The sequence below is a fragment of the Dasypus novemcinctus genome, chromosome 7 (genome assembly GCF_030445035.2).
Source record: "Dasypus novemcinctus isolate mDasNov1 chromosome 7, mDasNov1.1.hap2, whole genome shotgun sequence".
NCBI classification, from domain to species: Eukaryota; Metazoa; Chordata; class Mammalia; order Cingulata; family Dasypodidae; genus Dasypus; species Dasypus novemcinctus.
Window position 1 is genome coordinate 45,017,753 of NC_080679.1, and position 25,168 is coordinate 45,042,920.

The following is a 25,168-nucleotide window of genomic DNA, read 5'->3' on the forward strand; positions in this document are numbered from 1 at the left end:
CTGTTTCCAAAAACTATCCATGTAAAAGAAAACCATATTCCTAAAGTAGTTAAACTCTATGGGAGAAAAAAAATGGAAAGCAGAAATCCATAAAAATGACTTGATAAACTGACATCTTAGATTCAAATAGAGTAATATCACCTAATGCTAAAGATCTCGCCTTGCACCCTGAAAAAAAACATAGATATTAAAAAATTCTTGATAATGAGGAAAATAAATATTGAAAAATATTTGTTAAAATGTAAAGGTAATTACTAGTGGAATAACCACTGGGAGGAAATTTCTAAGCCCCTTAGGAAAACAAGATAGCAAAAATAAACGGACATAAACTCACAAAAATCAGTTATGTTTCTACACACCAGCAATGAATGATCCAAAAAGGAAATTAAGAAAACAATTCTACTTACAACAACGTCAAGTAGAATAAAATACCTAGGAATAAATTTAACCAAGGAGGTGAAAGACTTATATGCTGGAAACTATAAAACATTGCTGAAAGAAATTAAAGAATGCCTAGAAGGCTTAGTATTACTAAGATGGCAATACTACCCAAAGTGATCTACAGATTTAATGCAATCCCATAAAAAACCAAAAGGCCTTTTTTACAGAAATGAAAAGCTGACTTTCAAATTCATATGAGACTGCAGGGGCCTGGTTAGCCAAAATAATTTTTAAAACAAAACACAAAAAACTAAGTAAGAGGACGCATACTTCCAATTTTTAAAAACTTAACCACAAAGCTACAGTAATTAAAACAGTATGGTACTGCCATAGACATACAGCCTAATGAAATTGAATTGAGGGTCTAGAAAGAAACCCAAACATCTATGGCATATTGATTTTCAACAATGGTGCCAAAATTATTGAACAAACGGTGCTAGGACAACTGAATAAGCACACACAAAAGAAGAAATATGGGCACCTACACTCCACACACAAAAATTAACCCAAAATGGACTAACAACCTAAATGAAAGAGCTAAAACTATAAAACTCTTAGAAGAAAACATAGAAGTAAATCTTCATGACTTCAGTTTTGGCAATGGATTTGTAGCTTTTTCATCAAATCACAAGCAACAAAAGAAAAAATAAAAAGACTGGACTCCATGAAAATGAAAAACTTTTGTTCATCAAAGGACATTATCGAGAATGTGAATAGACAACTCTAAAGAATGGAAGAAAATATTTGCAAGTCATCTATTTGAACAAATAAGAAAAAAACCACCACCACCAAACAAACACAAAGAGATACCACTTCATACCCAATAGGATGGCTATTATAATTTTGAAAAATAAACAAAAAACAGAAAGTAAGTATTGGCAGAAAAATTTGGATTCTTGAGCACTGATGGTGGGAATGAAAAATGGTGCAGTGGAAAACAGTTTGGTGGTTCCTCAGAAAGTTAAATATAAAATCACCATAGGACCTGGCAATTCAATTTAGGTATACACCTAAAACAAATGAAAATGGGGACTTGAACAGATATTTGTATATCAGTGCTCATAGTAGCCTTATTCAAAATGACCAAAAGATGGAAGCAACCCAAGTGTCCATAAAATTATGAATGGATAAACAAAATGTATATACATACAATAGAATTCAGTCATAAAAAGGAATGAAGTTTTAATACTTGTTACAATCTAGAGGACCCTGAAAACATTATGCTGAGTGAAACAATCCAGACCGAAAGGACAAAGCGTGTAAGTACAGTATTATAGATGCAATTAATGCCATTCAAGTATTTTCTTAAAAATGGTTAAAATGGAAAATTTTATGTTATATATATGTTACATGATGAAAACAAACAAAAAAATCAATGAAATTTAAAGCTGAGTTAAGAAAGAAATCAAAATAAAATTTGAGAAACCTCTAGCTAGCTTGACAAAGAAAGACAGAAGATATAAACTATTATACTAATATCAGGAATGAAAGAAAGAAACCTCATTATAGATCTTACAAGCAGTAATGGAATAATAAGGACATATAATAAACATGCCAATAAACTTGACAGCTCAGAAAAAATGGTTTATTTTCTTGAAAGACAAACATTTCTAAAATTTACTTGAGAAGAAACAGAAAATATGAAAAATCCTTTATCTATTTTATTTTTATTTTATTCTTTTTAGAATGAGGTTAGAGAATAAAAACCTGAGGGTTAACTTGCGCAGAACTGGTAAAAAGGATATGTGTTAACCTTTGGAAATGAATAGAAAATGTAAAAGTCCAATATAATATGTCTATAACCAGCAGTACTATTATATGGGTATGAAAGGGGTTTAAAGGGAAAGTCTAAGGTGATGAATACTACTAAAAGGAAAGCTAAAAAATGTAAAAAATGTATAGCATAGTAAAACCAAATGTGAAATATGAATATGGGTTAAAGAGCATATATAAGAATGTTTTTCTTTGAAGTTGAACAAATGTATGTTAACAGTATAAGACATTAATATCAGGGAAAAAACATTATGCTAAGTGAAAAAAACAGAACAAAGTACTACATATTATATGCTTACATTTATATAAAATATAAATATAAATCAGTTTATAAAAATGAAGTTAAATTATCGGTTATGTTGGCTGGGGAAGAATACTAAGGGTGTGGAGTTTTTCTTTTTGGAGTAAAGAAATTGTTCTAAAATTTTTTGTGGTGATGAATGCACATCATTGTGATTATACTAAAAGCCACTTATTATACACTTTGAAAATAAAATAAAAATAAAAACAGTAAAAACAGAAAAAAAAAGGCAATTTCTTACTTTGGTATAGATAACATTTCAATTTAAATAAAACCATTAAACCTATAAGCTATTGGTTTACATGCAGAAAGAATACTGTCTAAAGAGGCAAGAGGATTTTAATGCTGCTAGTTGATGCATTTTCACTGGGTTATTTCACTCCATTGAGCCTCAATGACTTTATCTTTAAAATGATAATTTTGCACTAGGGTACTTTCTATGACTTACAATCAAATTAATAAAAAGTGGGAATTTAGGACAGGAGAGGAATAGCAAAGACAAAAGTTAATTTTAAAGCTTGGGGCAGTATGCAAGATAAGGTAGAGTCACAGAGAAAGTAAGCTGCCATATTGATCCTGCCTTGTGAGAGGGGACTGCACGAAAACAGTGAAGCTGGAAGAGGCTGAGAGAGGTCCTGAAGTCTGGAATCAGGAGAGCACCGAGGCACAGAAAGAGGCCACCAGGGGGCTGGGCAAACAACACACAAGGCTTAGGTGACAGGCCCAGCCTAATCTACCACAGCTGGGCTCTGGGAGATACAGAGTGGGAGGGGAAAGCAGGGACCTCAGCAGAGATCAGCCGCCATCTTGCTTCACTCCATGGCAGGACCACAGGATCACCAGTACCTGACTTTGGTGAGAAAGCATCTCTGCTGCCTTGATGTGAACATTTCATGGCCTTGGAACTATAAGTTTTTACCCTAAATAAAATTCCCATTATAAAAGTTAAAAAAAAAGAAAAAAGGTAGAAACAGTTATCAGATTTACATGGCAGAAAACAAGATGAGACCAGTGGTGACCTAGGGATAAAGAAAGAAAAGAACTTAAGAGTAGAAGGATATCACAGATAAACTTGGTTATTGAATTGAGGTATAAATTTCCCTAGAGCTCTGAAGAGACAACCTGTAACAAAAAGACACCACAAACTATCTCATGTAGAACACAGTGGGCAAATTATAGGCTGATGAAACACTGTGCAAAATACACAAACACTGATCTTGTCATATAAAATCTATGCAGGGAAGCGGTTGTAGCTCAACTGATAGAGCATCTGCCTACCATATGGAGGTTCCAGGGTTCGATACTCAGGGCCTCTTCACCTGTGTGGTAAGCTGGCCCATGCGCAGTGCTGCTGCATGCAAGGAGTGCCATGCCACGCAGGGGTGTCCCCAGCGTATGGGTGCCCCACGCGCAAGGAATGCACCCCATAAGGAGAGCCTCCCTGAGCGAAAAAAGTGCAGTGTGCCCAAGAGTGGCGCTGCACACATGGAGAGCTGACACAACAGGATGACACAACAAAAAAAGCAACAGTTTCCCAGTGCCACATGCCAGGAATGCAAGTGGACACAGAAGAACACACAGAGAATGGATATAGAGAACAGACAATGGGGGGAAGGCAGAGAAATAAATAAAATAAATCTTAAAAAATAAAATAAAAATAAATCAAATCAAATCAAATCTAGGCAATCAGGGATTGGATGTAGCTCAGTGGTTGAGCACGTGCTTCACATGGACAAGATCCTGGATTCAATCCCCAGTACTGCCTCAAAACAAGATAAAACAAAACAAAACTATGCAATCTGAATTAGTGTAAATTAAACAATATATCTAAAGACCCACCTCTTTCTCTAGGGTCTATGAGAAAAACGAATATTATCAAAGTTTAAAACGATTATGTCTTCAATTTCTTTTATTAGTGCAATATTAACAAGTATTTTAATATTTAGTTTTAACTGCTCTTTTATATTTCAAGGAAATAAGCTAAATTAAAAACTACTCAAAGTCCAATTTAAATAGAAACATACAAGGGAATTTAACCAAGTTTTGAATAAATTACCTTGCAAATGGGAGACGCGTCAACTTGCACTGTTTACTAACCCGTTTCTTCTGACTAGCTGGTAGTAGAAAGGGACTCTGATGGAACTAGTTGAAAAGAACAAGGAAAATGAAAAGAAACTAATCTCTAATCTCATTAAACCATGTTTAATATTAAATTATCAAATTATACAAGGATATCAATAGTAGTAAAATAAATTTTGAATTAGTCTTTAATAATTAAATGAGAATAAAGTGGTGTTGAGATTAAAATGTAGTTCATCCTTAACCATGTTACTCAAAGATACCATCCCTAATATTTTGGTATATAACCTTCCAAACTTTCTTCTATGCACAGCAATAAATACATATGTGTATAACCACACATATATTTTATGTATTTAAATACATATCTTTAAGTGGCTTTTTTTCCAAGATCTGGCTGATTTTAATAGTTTAGATTTTTGCTTAACTACATTTCCTGAAATTAACATGTTTCAATTATTTAGTAAAGACCATAAAATTAAGCAACATACAATCATGTTTTTCTATTATAATGTTAAGCTGTACTACAAAGAGTATAGCCAAATTGACAAACTGATTTTTAAAAGTTCATGTGGAAATGCAGAAGACTTAGAATAGCCAAAATAACTTTGAAAAACAAAGTTGCAGGGTTAGGGTAATTAAGACTGTGCAGTATTAGCATAAAGATAGACAAATAGATTAATAGAATAAAACAGAGTCCAGAAATAGATCTGCGTATATTAGGTCAATTAAAAAAATTTTTTTTTAAAGAAGGTACCAGGGATTAAACCCATGCAAACCAGGCATTCAACCACTGAGCTACATCTACTCTGCTGGTCAATTAATTTTTGACAAAGGTACAAAGTCTAGACTTCCCCACCAAGCTATAACATGGTACCTCTCCCTTAAACCAGGGAGTGAAAAGACCTAGGGGAAGCTGGGACAACCCAGTGATAATTGAGAACTTCTCTACCCACTGCTGTCAGTGGAGAATGCATGAGGATCCTGGATTTCTATCCCTCTATTCTGGGATGGTGACAGAGGTGTGGTGGAGAGCCAGGATTTTCATTACCTTCCAGTGGTAAAAATCCACCTTGCCCCACCCTGGGGTCCTGATGTCAGAGGCGGCCATGTGAGATGAGTAAATATAAATATAAATCAATTTATAAAAATGAAAGTAGATCAGTGGTTATGTAGGGCTAGGGAAGCATAGAGGAATTGAGGGATGACTGCTAAAAGGTATGGGTTTATTTTTTTGACTAATGAAATTGTTCTAAAATTTTCTGTGGTGACAAATGCACAACACTGATTATGCTAAAAGCCGCTGATTACACACTTTGGATAGACTGTATAGTATATGAATATATCTAAAAAAAGAAACTTCTTGAAAATAAAAAAAAGAAACCTCACATGAATATAATATAAAAATTCTAAATAAAATACTTGCAAAAAAGAATTCAGCAGCAAATTAAAAGAAAAATAAATCATTCCTGGAGTTTATTCCAGAAATGCATAATTAGGAAAGCTATTAAAATAAGTCATCATATTAATACACCTAAAAAAAAGACCATATGATTATAGTCATAAGTGTTAAATAATGTTGTTAAACATTATTTTTTATTTAAAAAGCTCAGACAGCATAGTTATTGCAGGATAAACATGTACTTCAACCTAAAAAAATAAATGAGAGGATCATTTTTAACGGGAAACAGTATTCAACATTTTATAAGTATATTGCATTCTACTATATTCTAGACACTATTCTGGTACAGCTGGAATTCCCTGCCCTCAAAAAGCTTATATTCTGGTAGGATGAACAATAAAATTAGTAAGAAAAATTATATAGTATGCTATATAGTGGGAAGTGCTAAGAAGAACAATTAAAGCAGGGAAGCACTTACTCTGACTCTACTTTTTCCTCAAATAGTTTTTCAATTGTGTCAACCTTTTCTTTTTTTCCAATGGTACCAATTCCTTGATAATCTGAAATGCTACCTTAACTTTTTTTTTTAAGATTTATTTTATTTATTTCTCTCCCTTTCCCTCCCAGCCCCCCCAAGTTATCTGTTCTCTGTGTCCATTTGCTGTGTGTTCTTCTGTTGTTGTCAGCAGCACAGGAATCTGTATTTCTTTTTGTTGTGTCATCTTGCTGTGTCAACTCTCCGTGTGTGTGGCGCCATTCCTGGTAAGGCTGCGCTTTCTTTTGTGCTGGGTGGCTCTCCTTACGGGGCGTGCTTCTTGTGCATGGAGCTCCCCTACGCCAGGGGCACCCCTGCATGGCATGGCACTCCTTGCACGCATCAGCACTGTGCATGGGCCAGGTCCACACGGGTCACGGAGGCTGGGGGTTTGAACCACGGACCTCCCATGTGGTAGCGGATGCCCTTATCCACTGGGCCAAGTCTGCTTCCCTACCTTAACTTTTACTAATTTCCTTTATGTTTTTGCATTTAAGGACTATTGTGTTCCAGAGAGCTAATTCTGTGCTGCTTTAATCATAAACTAATTTTATATAATAGTTTCAAGGACTGATTATATTAATAACAATGTGCTATTAACTGGTTAAAATAGATATTATCACTCCTCTGCCCAAAGTTTAAAATATGAATCTCTAACCTTGGTGCTATTTAACTAATCTCAATTTTCCTCAGTGATATTTAAAGTTTACCCTACTTACATATAAATTCTACTTACCTCAGAGAGACTGCTCATTTCAATTGCAGTTATCAAGTTATTGTTCATGAGTGTTTCTATTTCTATAAGCTTCTTATTCTGCATAGGTAAAATGAAGATCACTTTTATCAATTAGATTCAGAGTTTATTATAATGTGCCATAGTGCAAAAAAGACAGAAAATAATTTAGGAACTACACTGTATATTCCTTATAGCCATACATATATACCCACATATATATGCATTTTGAATGCTTTTGAGGTATCTATTTTACATTTTTCTATAAACATTTTTCTATCTTTGCATAATAATATATCATTTGGCAAGTGAACACAGTTCATCAGGCACTGGAATTTAACCCTGAAGTATAGTAAGCTATTTTCCATTTTAAATTAATTTCTGCTCATTTTAGATTTAGAATATATGGTTAAAGCCTAGGTGTTCATTAGTTCTTATTGCTCTGACTGTTGGAAGTTGGAAGAACAAAAACCAACTATTACAATTTTCATTCTATAGGTTTCATTCTATTTGACTTATGACCAGTGAAACACTAGGATTAAAGGAGAATATAAACACTCTGTGAACTTCCCTGTTTTAAATTCACTAAAGGCATTACGCCCAGCATTAAAAAAAAAAATTAATGCACCAACCTTTGCTTGTGATAAGCAATCAAAAGTTGGTTAAGGTACTATACTGGTTTGCAGAGTACAAAGCACACATTTAGAACACAGATTTAAGAAACATTTAAATATCCCATGAGCAGTTTGTCCTTTAACATAGATTTAAATGGCATACTGACTTGAAAATTTTTTTCACAATTGGAGATCTGAAAACTATTGTTAGAGCTTCTATAATATAGTTTAAAGATTTTAGTTTTGTTTTAGAATTCAAACACAATATAACTTTCATACCAAATTATTTAGCTTTAAACGAAGAAATGTATTCTCAAAATTCAGCTTCTCCACTTCTTTTTGCAATAGCATTTTTTCAGTTGTAAGTCTTCGAGAATTCTCTTTCTCTCTACTAAGAGCCTGAGCTAATGCCCTGTTGTTGTGCTTTAAAGAAATTTTGAAAATAGAAGAATTATCTGTAAAAAGATTTTTTAAAAAGTTAGTATTCAACTTATAAGATTATACCTTAATAAATTTTCATATTCCTGAGTAAAACTATTTTGACAAAATGTACTTCACTTTATAGGTTTTAAATGAAGACTAGAAAAGAGAATGCCTATTCAGATGTAGGTCTGTAGGTTGGAGCTGAAGAAATAAAAACTAGATGAAAGAGGAAGAATAAAGGAATTGTGAGGAAGGTGGAATGTGTGTGAATATAGAAATAGAAATAAAAGGATATATACAGTACTTTAGATAATAATTAGATTAGTTACAAAAATGAAATCTTGATACTTTTTGCCCTTTGACTAGGAGGTAGGATTCTAAAGCCCTAACTGGAGATGTACCACAGGAATTAGGGTAGCCAATCGAGATCTGTCAGTTTCTGTGGCTCTAGAACTGAACAAATTAGTTAATGCTCTGTTTTGAAGTCCATTTTCTAAAATCTTGAGTGAAAGGGGGCATAATTATTATAATGTTGGGCAGGCCATCTAACCCTGTAGGATCTTCAACACCATCAGACAGAATACTTGGGAACTATTTCTAGGCATCTATCACAATCTAAGCTTGACTTCACCTCTTCAAAATCACTATGGAAATTATTTAAATCACTCCTGAAATATTATTGTGTGAGTAGCAAAAATATTACTGTGACTTTCTTGGTAAATGTAATGTAATCCCTTGATACTTAAAAGAATTATTTTTTCATTATTTTTATTTGCATGCCACTATTAAATAGCATCCTCACAGACTACAAGTAAAATGGATGCAAAATAACTTTTATAAAATTTAATATTTCTGAAATACTCAGGAAAAGTTAGAGAACCTAAAAAACAGGGTCAAAGAAAGTATTTTATCCTTGGCACAGAGATAGGAGCTTCCAATAGCCTACTTTGATAACAAATGGAAATAGATTAGAAACAGTGTAGGAATACCAGAAGCTAAAGGGTGATAATATTTCTATTGCACTCGTAAAACTCAGTGTATTCTTTTCTATCGGTGAGTATGCAATGGTCCTGCTGAAGAAACAGCAGGAAACAGCCACTATGGGAAGTATAACAGAGCTTTGTAGATCTGGGCAGAACAAAAATCACAAATTAAAGATATGAAGGTGGCTCAGCTATTTCACAAGGTATATGCAATGATCTTTTGCAGGAGACATACCAGCAGGAAATGTGACAACAAGGATCCCTCCCTCACTTCTGCTAAGATGGGTACAAACAATGGAGATCATTTTCAGTAGTAAAGTTTAATTAAGATTTATTTTGGGGAGTTTTCCTACTTCCTTTTTTGCCTCACATTTTAACTCCAGAATCGACATCCTATCTAAAAAGCTCTCCTGATAAGCTCTGGCTATATTAAATCACCGATAACAGTACCCTTTCTGAGCTGACCACCTCTAGATTACCCACCTTCCTGGAGCAGCTATAGTATGCCAAAAGAACAATCTGTTACTATTTTTAGCTCTTTTTGGCCCTTTTCCAGTGTAGGAGATCCCTGCCTTGGGCCATCTCAGTCTTAACGCTAAAAATTCAGTTTTCAGCCCTGAGGATAAGTCATCATAATCACCCAACTACTAGGAGATGAAGTCTATACTTACTATACTTGATAAAATAAGGAACCTAATATCATGTTAGTTCTCCAGGGAGAAGTAAAAATGTGAGTATACTTCCAAACTAATGGCACTTACTTATTATTTTTGCTTTGATTTTTGAAGCAAGAGAAACATTCAATTTAGCAGATTTAGAAATTCTTTTGTCTTTCACATGTCTCTTAATTCCTGGGGTAAAAAGTGAGCTAGTTTCGATCTCTGGGTTCTCCATCACTGACGTGCAAAAGAAAAAAAAAGTATTGTTAATTAATAAAAGATAAAAGGTTAACTAATAAATAGATGCTAAAAAGTAATGACCATGGCTTAAAAAATACACTTTATATATAAGAGCATTTGAAAAAAATTTTTGTATTAAATTTTAAAATATGAATGTAATTAAATGTGGTGTAAAGTAGAAACCAAAAAGAAAAATGACTTTTGCTTTCTCATTCAAATTTATATTACATTTTATGTGCTAAGAAATGGGGTCAGGTGACAGGATATGATCTCTGCTTTCATGGAATGGGTAGTCCACTATGGGTAGAGACATTGATACAATGTAAAAAATGTAACCTTAAAAGAGATATGCACAGGGTTTAATGGAAGATCAGAAAACATACCTAACTCTAGTAGGGGCTGAAGAGAAGAAGCAGGCAGGAAATCTTAAACTTTGTCTATTAGTGTATTAGATTTATGGTCTATTAGACCTTATATTCTAATAAGGGATAACAGGAAGATTACCTAAAAATAATTACTTTATAGTATAAGAACAATGGATATAATACACAATGTATAAGTGAAGCGATTAACTGCTAAGGCAGAAGAAAAGGGTCAGGAAAGGTTTCACTGAGAAGGTACAGTAGGATTTTGAGCCTCCATCTCCTACTTAGGTCTCCTTGCCTCCATTTGCAGGGATCTAGAGGAAACCCTGTTTCCTGTACCTGCTTAAACTCCAGTACTCAACCTCCTTACCACTATCTACTTTGAGTCCACAAGACTAATCTCACTGTTCTTTATGTCAATCACCACAAGAATTCCCAGATTCCCAGGTCATCATCATCTCCCTCAATCTAATCTCCACCCAGCTCTGCATATCCCTCTTTAGGTCCCTGTGGTAAGCCAATGTCCATCACCAGTACATCTCTCAGGTCTCTTCACTACTTTTCTTCTTGCCCACTTAGCTGCAGCCACAATAACCTCCTTGGCAAGCTCCAGTTACAGCACCATTGTATTTCTTTTCTTTTGTATTGACTTTTCCTTCAAATGACCATAGGGCTTGCTCATCTGCCCCCCTTTCTCCTCCCTGTTTCATTTTCCCCCATTGACTTATCAATGTCCAACATACAATAATTTTCTTATTTAATTTGCATATTGTCTATCTTCTACTAAATGTGAGCTCTATGAAGACATAGATTGTTACCAATTTTGTTTGCTGCTATAGCCCTAATGCCTTGAATACAGCAGCTACTGGATAAATTTTTGTTGAAAAAATTAACATATAAATGCAAGAATTAAAAAATGAACACTGGTGTGGGGTGTTATTGATGGAGCGCACATGATTGGGAGGGAGTTCTCCAGGGCATGTATATAGGGTACATAAAAATGTTTGGATATATGTTGGGTATTTTCATAGTAGTTACAGTTACAAATGACAACTGAGGGAGTGCTGAATTCCTACCCAGGGGAGCTCTGTCACATTCCTCAATGGAACAGCAACAATCCCCCAAGTGCAATGGCAAAGACCAACGAAAAAGAATGATCCAATGATGAGCCCTTGATACTGATGACTATGCTTATGAGCCTGTGTGCCTGAAATATGAACTAGGCCTAGAGCTGCAGGATGTCTAAGAGTTACCTCCTGAAAGCCTGCATGTTGCTCAAATGTGGCCACTCCCTAAGCCAAACTCAGCATGTAAATGCATTACCTTCTCGCCAGCATGGGACATGACTTCCGGGGATGAGCCTCCCTGGCGCTGAGGGATTACTATCAATCACTAACAGGTGATGCAACTAGAAAGAAACCTTGAATAAAAGGGTCAACTCAGACCAGCAGAATATCTCAGCCTATATGTAGGATCATGTGTTAAAAACTGCCTTTTGACCTTGAGTAAAAGGGGGAAATGGCAAAGACAAATGAGTTTATATGGCTAAGAGTCTTCAAAAAAGAGTTGGGAAGTCATCAGGGGGATTGCGCTTATGCATACCTCAGCAGGACCCCAGAGATAGCCAAAGTAGATACAATCCCAGGTACTGGTTCTCTTGAGGGCTATGGAGATTCATAGGGTATATGGTCATGGCAGATGGATTTGGAGTTCAGTGCCATATCAGTGGGCCCTACTTTGGAATTTGTGTTCCTGAGTGTGATGGAGTTGGATTCAGAAGTGACCTTTCTACACGTCTCTTCTGTCACTTTTACTGAACCTGTGATGGCATGAGGGTTGGTGCATACTCAGGAGACCTGAATCTCTGGACTGTCCTTGTGCCAGCTAGGCCCTGAGCCTCAGCAGAGTTGAAACTTCTACTCTCTGCTTTGTTGTATTTACCCAGGTTAACTAACAGGGAGGTGAAGTTGGTCAACCACCACACTAGGGAACCAAGAGTGCCTACAACTGCAAGCAGGAGAATTGCATTCATCATCCATGTGGGATCTAAGCCCCCTCTATATATAGAGGTAGAGTGGATAGCACTATCCCAGGGTCCACAGGATGGAGGAATAAAATATGAAGTAGAGTGGACTTACTGATATTCTACTATACAAATATTGTGACTAGTTATGGAAGAAATTGTAGCACTGATGTGGAGAAAGTGGCCATGGTAGTTGCTGAGGGTAGGGAGAGGGAAGAATAGATGTGATGTGGGAGCATTTTTGGAACTTGAAGTGGTCCTAAATGATGTTACAGGAACAGATGCTGGACATTATATATCCTGCCATGGTCCACTGAATGTACTGGGGGAGAATGTAAACTACAATGTAAACTATTATCAGCATAAATGTAAAACAGCATAAATGTATCAGCATTGATAAATGTATCAAATGTATCAGCATAAATGTAAAACATTTTATAGCAGTGCTCCAAAATGTATTCACCAAATGCAAAGAATGTGCTACAATGATATAAAAAAAAAGTGTTGAGCAGAAGGCAGAATGTGTCAAGGTGTCAAGCAAATAATGGGAGGATGGTTTTAAAAGAAATTTCTGTAATAGGAAAGAAGTTGAACAAAGAACCATTCACCACCAAAGTTCAATGCTTCTAAAGTTTTGCAAAATAGAAAAAAGAGAACAAATAACCTTTAAAATCAAGGATGATCCCTATTCACTATACAGTAATTTTATACATAGAAAGAACACAGGCATACACAGAAACTCCATACAAATAGTTGAGTCTCACACCTGAAAAGGATTGTAACTTACAAATTTAGTCCATGTTCCAAAAACTCCAGTTAGGAAGACCAAATTTCATTTTACAAATTAGGAAACTGATTTGTAGCTCAATGGTGCACTCCATTAAGCTGGCTCTTACACAGTTCCCTAACTTTAAAAATGGCACTATCAATCACCCATCCAAATGCTCATGCCAGAAATGAAGGAGCCTTCCTTAACACTGCCCTCTCACCCCCCATATCAAGGACCAGACCAAGTGGGACTTTAGAAAACAGATCTGGTCCCATGGAGCCCCATTCCAGGATAATTTATCACATAGAGCCTGAAGGATTATAGATAGTGATTAGAACTTTGTTGGATCTCAAGTTCCAACATTTAAAAAGCTATGTGACATAGATTATTCCACATATCTGTGACTTTGTCCCTACCTCTGGCAAAGGAGAAAGTTGGAAGAAGCATCATTGGTCCCTGGTGCAATGAGGGCAGCTTGAGCCTCCACAGCTTACAGCACCAACTACATGCTTGGATCCTGTTATGCAACCAGCAAGGGAGAAACGATAGGAATCCCTAAACTAAAGAGAAAAACTGCATCCAGAATAAATACTCTACTAAGCCAGATGCAAAGACATCAACAAAAAATTATAATCCACACCAAGAAACAGGAAGCTATGGCCCAATTGAAGGAACAAGATAAGCCTCCAGATGGCATAAAGGAGTTGAGACAACTAATTATAGATGTTCAATCAAATCTCCTTAATAAATTCAATGAGACAGCTAAAGAGATAAAGGATATTAAGACGACACTGGATGAGCACAAAGAAGAATTTGAAAGCATACATAGAAAAATAGCAGATCTTATGGGAATGAAAGGTACAATCAATTAAATTTTAAAAAAACATTGGAATCATATAATAGCAGATTTGAGGAGGCAGAAGAAAGGATTGGTGAGCTTGAAGAAATGGCCTCTGAAAGTGAACATACAAAAGAAGAGACGAAGAAGAGAATGGAAAAATTGAACAAGGTCTCAGGGAACTAAATGACAGCAAAAGGTATGCAAACATATGTGTCATGGGTGTTCCAGAAGGAGAAGAGAAGGGAAAAGGGGCAGAAGGAATATTTAAAGAAATAACGGTAGAAAATTTCCCAACCCTACTGAAGGACATAGATATCCCTGTCCAAGAAGCACAACGTACTCCCATCTGAAAAAATCCAAATAGACCAACTCCAAGACACATACTCATCAGAATGTCAAAGGCCAAAGACAAAAGAGAGAATTCTGAGAGCAGCAAGAGAAAAGCAATGCATAACACATAAGGGATATCCAATAAGATTAAGTGCTGATTTCTCACCAGAAACCATGAATTCAAGAAGACAGTGGTCTGATATATTTAAGATACTATAAGAGAAAAACTTCCAGCCAAGAATCTTATATCCAGCAAGACTGTCTTTCAAAAATGAGGGTGAAATTAGAATATTCACAGATAAACAGAAACTGAGAGAATTTCTAAGCAAGAGACCAGATTTTCAGGAAATACTAAAGGGTGTGCTAGAGCCTGAAAAGAAAAGACAGGAGAGAGAGGCCTGGAAGAGAGTCTAGAAATGAAGATTACATCAATAAAAGTAACTAAAGTGTCAAAAGAGTGGTAAAAAGAAAATATAACAGATAAAACTCAAATAGGAATAAACTTAACTGATGATGTAAAGCACTTGTACTCAGAAAACTGCAACTCAATGTTAAAACAAATCAAAAAAGCCCTAAATAACTGGAAGAACATTCCAAGCTATGGATTGGAAGATTAAATATCATTAAAGTATCAGTTCTACTCAAATTGGCATACAGATTAAATGCAATCCTGATAAAAATACCACCAGCATCAAAGAAAAAACTGAAAACATGATCATTAAATTTATTTGGAAGGGTAAGGTGGCCTGAATAGCCAGAAACATCATAAAAAGGAAAAGTGAACCCTCATCTCCAGACTTTAAATTATACTACCTACCTATAGTGCCTAAAGACAGACACAATAGACCAATGGATCCAAATTTATGGTTCAGAAACAGACCCTCACAGGTATGGTCAAGTGATTTTGACTAGCCTGTCAAACTCACAGAGCTCATGCAGAACAATCCATTCGACAAATGGTGCTGAAAGAATTGGTCATCCATAGCTGAAAGAAGGAAAAAGGATCCAAAAATTAACTCAAAATGGATAAAAAAAAAACTAAAAATAAAAGCAAAAACCATAAAACTTGTAGAAGAAATTATTGGAAATTATCTTCAAGTCCAGTGGTAGGTGATGGATTCTTAAAGAAGATAAGAGAAGGACTGATTGGATTACTGATGTTTAATGTATGTAGAAGTTTTAATTAGGTTTACTGTAAAAATGTGGAAATGTATAGAGTGGATGGTAACACACAGTAAGTAACAGCTAGTTTATAAATGGGGATGTGACTTAAGATGGTAGTCTAGTTATGTAAATGCCAGAATGCTTGAGAATAATCTAGGAACTGGATGGCACAGTAAGCCAAAAGGTGGGTGAGAATTGTAGTTGATGGTACAGATGCAGGAGTGTCCTTTGTGAGCTACAATAAATGTATATCATTACTGCAGGGTGTTGGGAATGTGGAGAAGCATGGGAAAAATACAGCTGGAGTGACCTATGGACTGTGGTTAGTAGAAATATTCTTCTTGCATCTAAGCAAAAGATATACTATGTTGATACTGAGGCAGTATGGAAAAAGTGAGCCAAATGTATTCTATGGACATGGCAATAATCAGATGATATTTATTTTATCTGTAGCAAATAACGTATCACACTGTGGTGTGTTCATGGAGGGGTTCTGCTTGGGAATTCTGGACATGTGCATAATTGTTTTATAAGTTTACAACTTCTTTCATAAAAAATATATTGAAAAAATAATAATAGGGTGGGTTGGGGGAAAAACACACCAAATGTAAGATAAGAACTATGATTAGTAGTAAGATTTTGACAGTGTTCTTTCATAGTTTGCAACAAAAGTCTCATGACAATACAAGGTGTTGGTGGAGGGTTGATGTATGGGACCCCTGCATGACTTCATGCATGTTTGCTTTGTAAGTTCACAATTTTTACTATACACTTAATTGTTTATGTATGTTCATATATAAATGATATAAAGATAATAATAATCAGATTGGTTAGGGGAAAATACTTTGTTCAGTAGTAATATTTTGACAATGTTCTTTAATCATTAGTTAAAAAGGTTTAAAAACAATGTAAGTTATTGGTGGTAGGGTGAGATGTTATATATGTTTGTATGATGCTATATGTTTGTTTTTTAAGTTCAAAACTATTATACATTTACTGTTTATGTATGTTTATGTATGAGTGATATATTTCAATTTTTTAAAGTTAAAAAAAAAAAAAAAAGCGATGTGGATTTCCAGGAAGATGGCAGACTAGAAAGACATGGGACTTTCTTCTGAATAATCTCACCATTCTAATCAGATGCCTAGATATTAACAGAAAATTACAAGCCATACTAAGAAAATGGAAGAAATGGCCCAAGAAAAGGAATATATCAAAGCTCCAGAAGAGATGCAGGATTTGAGAAAACTACCATTAAGATACAAACAAATAACCAAACTCAAATTAATGAGTTGAAAGACAATATGGATAAAAAGATAAAAGACATCGAGAACACTAAGAAGAATGTGAAAACCTGAATAGACCCAAAGAGAAAATTAACAGAGATCATGGGAATGAAAAGACATAATAGGTGAGATAAAAAATACATTAGAAGCATACAACAGCAGACTTGAAATGATAGGAGAAAGAATAAGTGAAACAGAAGACAGAACAGCTGAATTAGAAGAAAGAAAAGAATGGGAAAAATTGAGTAGGGGTCAGGGAGTTTTACAACAACACGAAACAAACAACATACAAGTCATGGGAGCTCCAGAGGGGAAGAGAAGGGGAAAGGGGCAGAAAGAATATTTGAGGAAATAATAGCTGAATATTTCCCAACTCTCACAAAAGAAATGAACTTACATGTCCAAGAAGCAAGTGTACACCTGTCAGAATTAATGCAAAATAGTTATAAAAGATACAGAAAGCCATTATATATTAATAAAAGGGACAATCCACTACGAAGAAATAATGGTCATAAATAGATATGCACCTAACCAGGGTGCCCCAAAATACATGAGGCAAACTCTCACAAAACTGAATGGAGAAACAGACATCTCTACAATAATTGTTAGAGACTTCAACACACCACTTACATCGTTACTTCATTAGAATGAAAAACTAGACAGACAATCAACAAGTAAACAGAGAACAATATGATAAACGAGCTAGACCTAATAGACATACAGAATGTTGTACCCAAACTCAGTAGGTTATACATTCTTCTCAAGTGCTCATGGATTTTTCTCCAGGATAGAACACATGTTAGGTCACAATAAATACAAAAAGATTGAAATTATACAAAGAGGTAAATTCACAAATGTGAGGAGACTGAACAACACACTCCTAAATAGTCAGTGGGTCATAGAAGAATTGTAAGTGAAATTAGTAAATATATTGAGACAAATGAAAATGAGAACACAACTTATCAATACTTGTGGGATACAGTGAAGACAACATCAAGAGGGAAAATTACAGCCTTAAATGCCTATATTAAAAAAGAAAGAGCTAAAATCCAAAGATATAACTGAACAACTGGAGAAACTAGGAAAAGAACAGAAAACCATTTCCAAAGCAAGCAGAAGGAAAGAAATAATAAAGATTAGAACAGAAATAAATGGAATTGAGAACAACAACAAAAAAGAAAATCGAAAAAACCAAAAGCTGGATCTTTCAGAAGATGAATAAAATTGACAACCCCCTAGCTAGACTAATAAAGAAAAAAAATAGAAAAGCAAATAAATAAAATCAGAAATGAAAGGGGCAAAGTTACAATTGACCTCATAGAAATTAAAAGGATCATAAGAGATTATTATGAGAAACTGTATGCCAACAAACTAGACAACCTAGATGAAATGAACAAATTCCTAGGAATGCATAAACAACCTACACTGATGCTACAAGATATACAGGAATTTAACAGGAAAGTGGATGTGACTCAAGCAGTTGGGCACCAGCCTACACACAGGAGGTCCTGGGTTTAATTCCCAGTGTGTCCTAAAGAAAATGAGCAAGACAGCAAGCTGATGCGATGGGCTGGTGTGGAAAGCTGACTCAAAATGATGTGATGAAGAGACACAATGAAGAAACACAATGAGAGATACAATAAGTGGGAGTGGAGGTGGCTCAAGCCACTGGGCACCTCCCTCCCACCTGGATGTCCTGGGTTCAGCTCCCAGTGTTTCCTAAAAAGAAGACAAGCATAAAATGAACAGACACAAAGAGTAGACAGCAAGTGCAAAACAACGAGGTGATGGAAGAAATAAATAAAAATAAATCTAAAAAAAAAAAGTAAATAAAAAAAACATCCCATTTAAAGAGATTGAACCATTATTAAAAATTTCCCAACAAAAAAAATTCCAGGACAGTTGGCTTCACAGGTGAATTCTACCAAGCATTTCAAAAAGAATTAACACCAATCCTGTTTAAACTCTTCCAAAAAGAAAAGGGAAAATTATCTAACACACTTTATGAAGCCAACATCATCCTAATTTCAAAGCCAGATAAAGATACCTCAAGAAAAGAAAATTACTGACCAATCTCTCTTATGAACATAGATGCAGAAATTCTAAACAAATACTTGTAAATAAAATCCAACAGCATATCAAAAGACTCATACATCACGACCAAGTGGGATTTACTTCTGGTATGCAAGGTTGGTTCATCGTAAGAAAAGCAATTAATGTACTATACCAATTAACAAATTGAAGGAAAAAATCTACATTGATGCAGAAAAGGCATTTGACAATAATCAGCATCCTTTCTTAATAAAAAAAACACTTCGAAAGGTAGGAATAGAAGGGAAATTTCTCAGTATGATATAAGGCATATATGAAAAACCCACAGCCAACATTGTACTCAATGGGAAAGGTTGAAAGCTTTCCCTCTAAGACCTGGAACAACACAAGGATGACAATTGTCACCACTGTTATTTCAACACTGTGCTAGAAGTTCTAGCTGGAGCAATTAGACAAGAAAAAAACAATAAAAGGCATCCAAATAGGAAAAGAGGAAGTAAAACTAAAACTCACTATTTGCAGATGACATGATCCTTTATTTAGAAAACTCTGAAATGTCTACTAAAACTCACTATTTGCAGATGACATGATCCTTTATTTTAAAAACTCTGAAATGTCTACTACACACCTACTTGCACTAATAAATGAGAGCAGCAAAGTGGCAGGATACAATAACAACATGCAAAAATCAATATTTCTCTACACTAGTTTTGAACAATCTGAGGAGGAAATCAGGGGGAAAAAATTCCACTTACGATAGCAACAAAAACACTAAAATGTACAATATCACAAGCAATTAGGGAAATGCAAATCAAAGCTACTATGAGATATCACTTCACACCTATTAGAAAGGCCATTATTAAAAAGACAGAGAACTACAAGTGTTGGAGAGGAAGTGGAGAGATAGGAACACTTATTCACTGTTGGTGGGAATGTGGAACAGTACAGCCACTGTGAAGGACTGTTTGGCAGTTTCTAAAGAAGTTGAATATAGATTTGCCACCTGACCTTTTGGAAGAATACCACTACTGGGTGTATACTCAGAAGAACTGAGAGCAGGGACACAAACAGACTGATGTTTATAGCGGTGGGCATTATTCATGATTGCCAAAAGTTGGAAACAATCCAGGTGCCCATCAACCAATGAATGGATAAACAAACTGTTGTGTACTCACACAATGGAATATTATGCAGCTGTAAGAAGAAATGAAGTTGTAACACATACAACAACATGAATGAATCTGGAGGACATTATGCTGAATGAACCAAACCAGACACAAAAGGACAAATACTATATGACTGTGTATGAACTAAATATTTTGTAATCTTATGGATTTAATAACTTGAATATGGATCACCAGGAAATAGAATAAGGTTACAGAATGTAAAGCTCAGGGTTAACTTATACAGAAGTGTAAAAAGGATGTTAATCTTTGGAAATGAATAGAAAAGGTGAAAGCCCAACATAATGTTTGAAACTAGCAGTACTATTATGTGGTTATGAAAAGGGCTTAAGGGGGAAAGCTAGGGAAGAGAACTTGGGTCAATGGATAGAGCATCCACCTACCATATGGGAGGTCCAGGGTTCAAACCCAGGGCCTCCTTGACCCGTGTGGAGTTGGCCCACATGCAGTGCTGTGCAAGGAGTGCTGTGCCATGCAGGGGTGTCCCCTGCCTAGGGGAGTCCCATGCACAAGGAGTGCACCCGGTAAGGAGAATCGCCCAGCACGAAAGAAAGTTCAGCCTGCCCAGGAGTGGTGCGGCACACACAGAGAGCTGACCCAGCAAGATGACAAAGCAACAAAAAGAGACACAGATTCCCAGTGTCACTGACAAGAATAGAAGCGGACACAGAGAACAGACAACTGGGGCGGGGGTGGGGGAAGGAATGAGTGAGAAATAAAAACAAATCTTAAAAAAAAAAAGGAAAGCTAAAAAATGTAACATGGGACTATATAGCATAGTAAAACCACATGTGAAATATGAATACTGGCAAACTTGCATATATAAGAGGATTTTTCAAACTGAACAAATGTATATTAATACTATAAGTTGCTAATACCAGAAAAAGAAAACATTTTGCTAAGTGAAAGAAACCAGACATAAAGCACTATGTATTTTAAGATTCCATTTATATAATATGTAAATATATAATATATATCAATTTATAAAGATGAAATTAGATTAGTGGTTATGCATGGCTGGGAAAGGACTGATAAGGGGTATGGAGTTTTTCTTTCTGGAGGAATGAAATTGTCCTAAAACTTTTTGTGGTAATGAATGCACAAATTATAGTCTTTGATTATACACTTTGATAAATTGTATGTTTGTGGATATATCTCAATAAAACTGCTTAATAGATAATTGCACAAGAATAGCCAGAAATAGAAGCTATTTACAGTAGGGGAAGGATAAAGATTGAGAGGTGAAGAATCTTCTTGTTTGTCTGTTTATTATTATTATTGAAACAGTGAAAATTCTCTAATAATGATTGAGTTGATGAATGCACAACTATGTGATTATACCAAAAACCATAGGTTTGTACACTTTGGATGAACTGTATGCTTTATTAATATGTATTAATAAAATTGATTTGTTTAAAAAAATAAAACAAAGTTACGTGATCTTAGCATTTCCAAGTCTTAATTTCCAGATTTAAAATTACAGAGCTTCTCATTGTAGGGTATAAATAGCCTATAAATGCAAACCACTTAACACAGGACTTGACACGTAAGGCAGAATTCATTAATATTACCTATTTATTACTACTCTGTAGCTCAAGTCTGACCAGCATCTTGGCTATCTCCAAATCAGAAATACTGGGTTCTACATTCAGTTATCCTGAACTGGGTCCCACATCTGAAAAAAAGCATCTTCCCTATGCTCCACCGAAATCCTACCTGTGCATCAAGACCTGGCTCAAGTTCTAAATTCTTCCCAGTCATCCCTTACTCACCACTTTGTCTTCAGCCAGCCTAAATTTGCTTTCCTAAACGAGAACCCAAAGGAAGACTCAAGAACTTGGGTAAGCAGTCCATAACCTTCACTGGGCAGATATTTATTGAGCGCTTACAATGAGCCACAAAGTATTTCCTAGAAACAGGGAGTACAGCAATCACACAAACAAAAAAGTCCTTCCTCAAAGCAAGTGACATTCTAACACGCGGCCCATCCTCCCCTCGACAAGCTGGGCGTACAAATGCCGGGACAAAAGGGGCAGCGACTCAGATCCAAACGAGGGACTCCCCTCAACGAGCATCCCGGAGCCAGGATCCCGAAGGCGGAGGGTGAAAGGGACCTCGGTCCCCCGGAGCAGCTCTGCGGATATGACGCCGGGAGATTCGGCTCGGGAAAGGAACCGACCGCATCTGAGAGGAAGGCACTCAGGCCAAATGCTAAAAGTCACAGACTTACCGCTTTTCTAGTGTGGGCCCACCAACACCCAGGACCCGCACTAGGGCGAGAAGCCGCCGCCGGGGCTCGAGTTTGAACGCCTCAGCCGTTAGCGGTTGCTAGATGAGCCAATCAGATTCCGAGAAGGCAGCGGAAAAGCTGGCGGTTGGGAGGAAGTGGGCGGTGGAAGGGGCGGGGCCCCGCTGCGACCGGCCTGGAAGGGGCGTGGGCAGGCGAGCAAGGGGCGGGGCCAGTCTGGAGGAGAGGGGCGCTCCTGTGGCCCTGAAGTAGGTGGCGTTTTGCGGACTGCTGGTGAGTAAATGAAAAAGGAATCTCTGTTCACATAACTACTTCTATCAATAAGGTATTTAAAGGCTTGATAGTCACCTGAAGTCTTTTGGAGGTTTATGTTATGACATCAGTCTGAGACTGCCTGCCCACATCTTATAATTTCCTCTGCATCCTTGCACAGCCAATTGTGATTCCAGCACCTTTATTTAGTTTTCACTTTAAAGCCCTCCCCAATTTTCTTTAACTTTCTGAGGTAAAAGAAACAGATTTCGTTGAAAATCCTAGAACTCATTAATTTTAGATCTTGGAAAATTTGGAAAAATTGTACAGTGAATAAAATTTCCTTTCTAATATGTCATTAGAATGAAAATAAAAACAGCTTGTTAACTAGGCTTTAATGATGGGTTATAAAACTTCATATTCTTGTCAATTTTTCTTTTTATGGAGACATCACAAAGTCACAACTTTCCATTTTACTTCAGACAACCTAGACAAAATGATACAAAACATGCTTTTATTTTTAGACCTTTTAATCTAATATAGTTCAAGATGTCTCAAAGCATATCTAATTATATGAACCTTGTATAAATAGATGGGTATTTATTAATTGATTAGCTACAGAGTATAGTATAGTAAAAACTTCATTAATACGGTTTAGAATGAAATATTCTGGCTATAGAAATTTCTGGTTACCTAGGGGTTAACTAGCACTATATTTTGTTTACCCAGCCTGCCACATTAAATGTTCAATATATGTTACGTATTTTTAAAATGAGTCATGTCATTGCTCTGCCATTTATTTTTGGCCTGCTCAATCTCTCTCAGCTTGTGTTTCCTTATTTGTAAAATGGAGGTTAAGGACAACATTCAAAATATTTGTGTGATGATTCTCCCTAGCAGCCTCTTTTGTTCAGTTAAAGATATATATAAAAAAGGTGTTTTATGTGTTAGTAATGAGCCGTATATTAAGTGGTAAAAAATGATTTAGAATAAACAATAAACTGCTTACTAGGTGCTAAGTACTGTGGGAGTTACAATGATGGGTAGTTTCTGTTGTCAGAGAATTTAGAGACCAGTAGATCTGACAGATACTCTGACAAGAGTTCAAGATGGTCCATATTCATTGCCACAAGGATGGCCAAGAGTGATTTCTATTTGGTTGGTAGATTGAAGGACAGGTCATGTGACCTGGCTTGTGGTAGGTTAAAATATGGCCCCCGGAGATATATTCACTTCCTAATCCCTGGAAACTATGAATATTATCTAATATGGCAAAAGAGTGAATGTTACCTTATTTGGAAAAAGGGTCTGCAGATTTACTTATATTAAGGATTTGGGGATGAGGAGAGTATCTTAAATTATTTGGGTGGACTCTAAATGCTATTATATGTGTCCTAATAAGAACAAGGCAGAGGGAAATTTAACAGACACACTTGAAGAAGAGAAGGCAATGTGAAGACCAAATAGAGAGGGATGCAACCACCAGCCCAGGAATGCTGACAGCTGTCAGTAGCTGGAAGAGGCCAAGGAACCAATTCTCCTCTAGAGGTTCTGGAGATAATGCAACTTGGACGAACCTTGATTTCTGACAGACTTCTAGTCTCCAGAACTGAGAGAATAAATTTCTGTTATTTTTGAGCCACCTAGTTTGTGTTATTTTGTTGCAGTGGCAGCATAAAATTCTTATAGGGTTTTGAGTCATGAGTAGGATTTCTTCAGATGAAGACTGGGGTATACAGGAGTGGTGCAAAGGGGCATTTATTTTGAGGAAAGAGTTTGAATAAAGGCAATAAAATGGAAACAGTAAATTTTCTCCTGAACAGGACAATTTAGGTACAATGTAAATATAGAGGAATAGGTAGGAAAGGAAGGGTGGGGCAGATTATTAACTGTTAAGGCTAAAATGATGTGTACACTTCCATACACTCCAGTGAGGATACAGGTAAGTTTTTTAATAGAAAAGGGATGTAATTGTGGTTGGTGGAATACATCAGCTTGCAGAATAGCTTCTGGACTTGCTAGTATAATTTACAGACAGCTTCTATAAGCTCTACCTAGCTACCCAATGTAGAATTGTATTTACATTTTTTAACTTTTTATTTTGACAGCTTCAGGCTTATATAAAAGTTGCAAGAATAGTACAAAGAATTCCTATGTATCCTTCACCCACATTCCCCAGATGTTAACATTTTACCTTATTTGTTTTTTAATTCTTTCTATATGTACATAGATGGATATTTAAAATATTTTTTCCTGATTTTTTGAGAGTAAGTTGCAGACATGGTGCCTCTTTATCCTCAAATACTCTAATGAATTTATTAAATAAATTAATGTATTCTCTTATAATGATAGTGAAATTATCAAAATCAGGAAAATAACATCATTAATCCTATTATCTAATTTTAAACCTTATTCATATTTTGTAACTTGTCCTAATAAGATCATTTAGCAAAAGAAAATCTAGGATTACA

At 35.8% G+C, this 25,168-nt stretch overlaps 1 protein-coding gene across 4 annotated transcripts in view; it reads right to left on the reverse strand.

Annotated features, from left to right (window-relative positions):
- Nucleotides 1-22,536, reverse strand: part of SGO2 (shugoshin 2) — a 45,961-nt gene extending 23,425 nt beyond the window's left edge. The window contains exons 1-5 of one of the 4 annotated variants that reach the window (XM_004458938.4): nt 22,428-22,536; nt 10,046-10,180; nt 8,158-8,333; nt 7,268-7,345; nt 4,572-4,657 (exon numbers count right to left, since the gene is read on the reverse strand). In XM_004458938.4, coding sequence (XP_004458995.3) covers nt 4,572-4,657; nt 7,268-7,345; nt 8,158-8,333; nt 10,046-10,178 — 473 coding nt within the window. In that variant the 5' untranslated portion in view covers nt 10,179-10,180; nt 22,428-22,536. Of the gene's footprint in view, nt 1-4,571; nt 4,658-7,267; nt 7,346-8,157; nt 8,334-10,045; nt 10,181-15,328; nt 15,498-22,427 lie in introns of those variants that run through there. The other 3 variants (XM_023588907.2, XM_058300405.1, XM_058300406.1) reach the window with 3 other exon arrangements.
- Between the last annotated feature and the right edge of the window lie 2,632 nt (nt 22,537-25,168).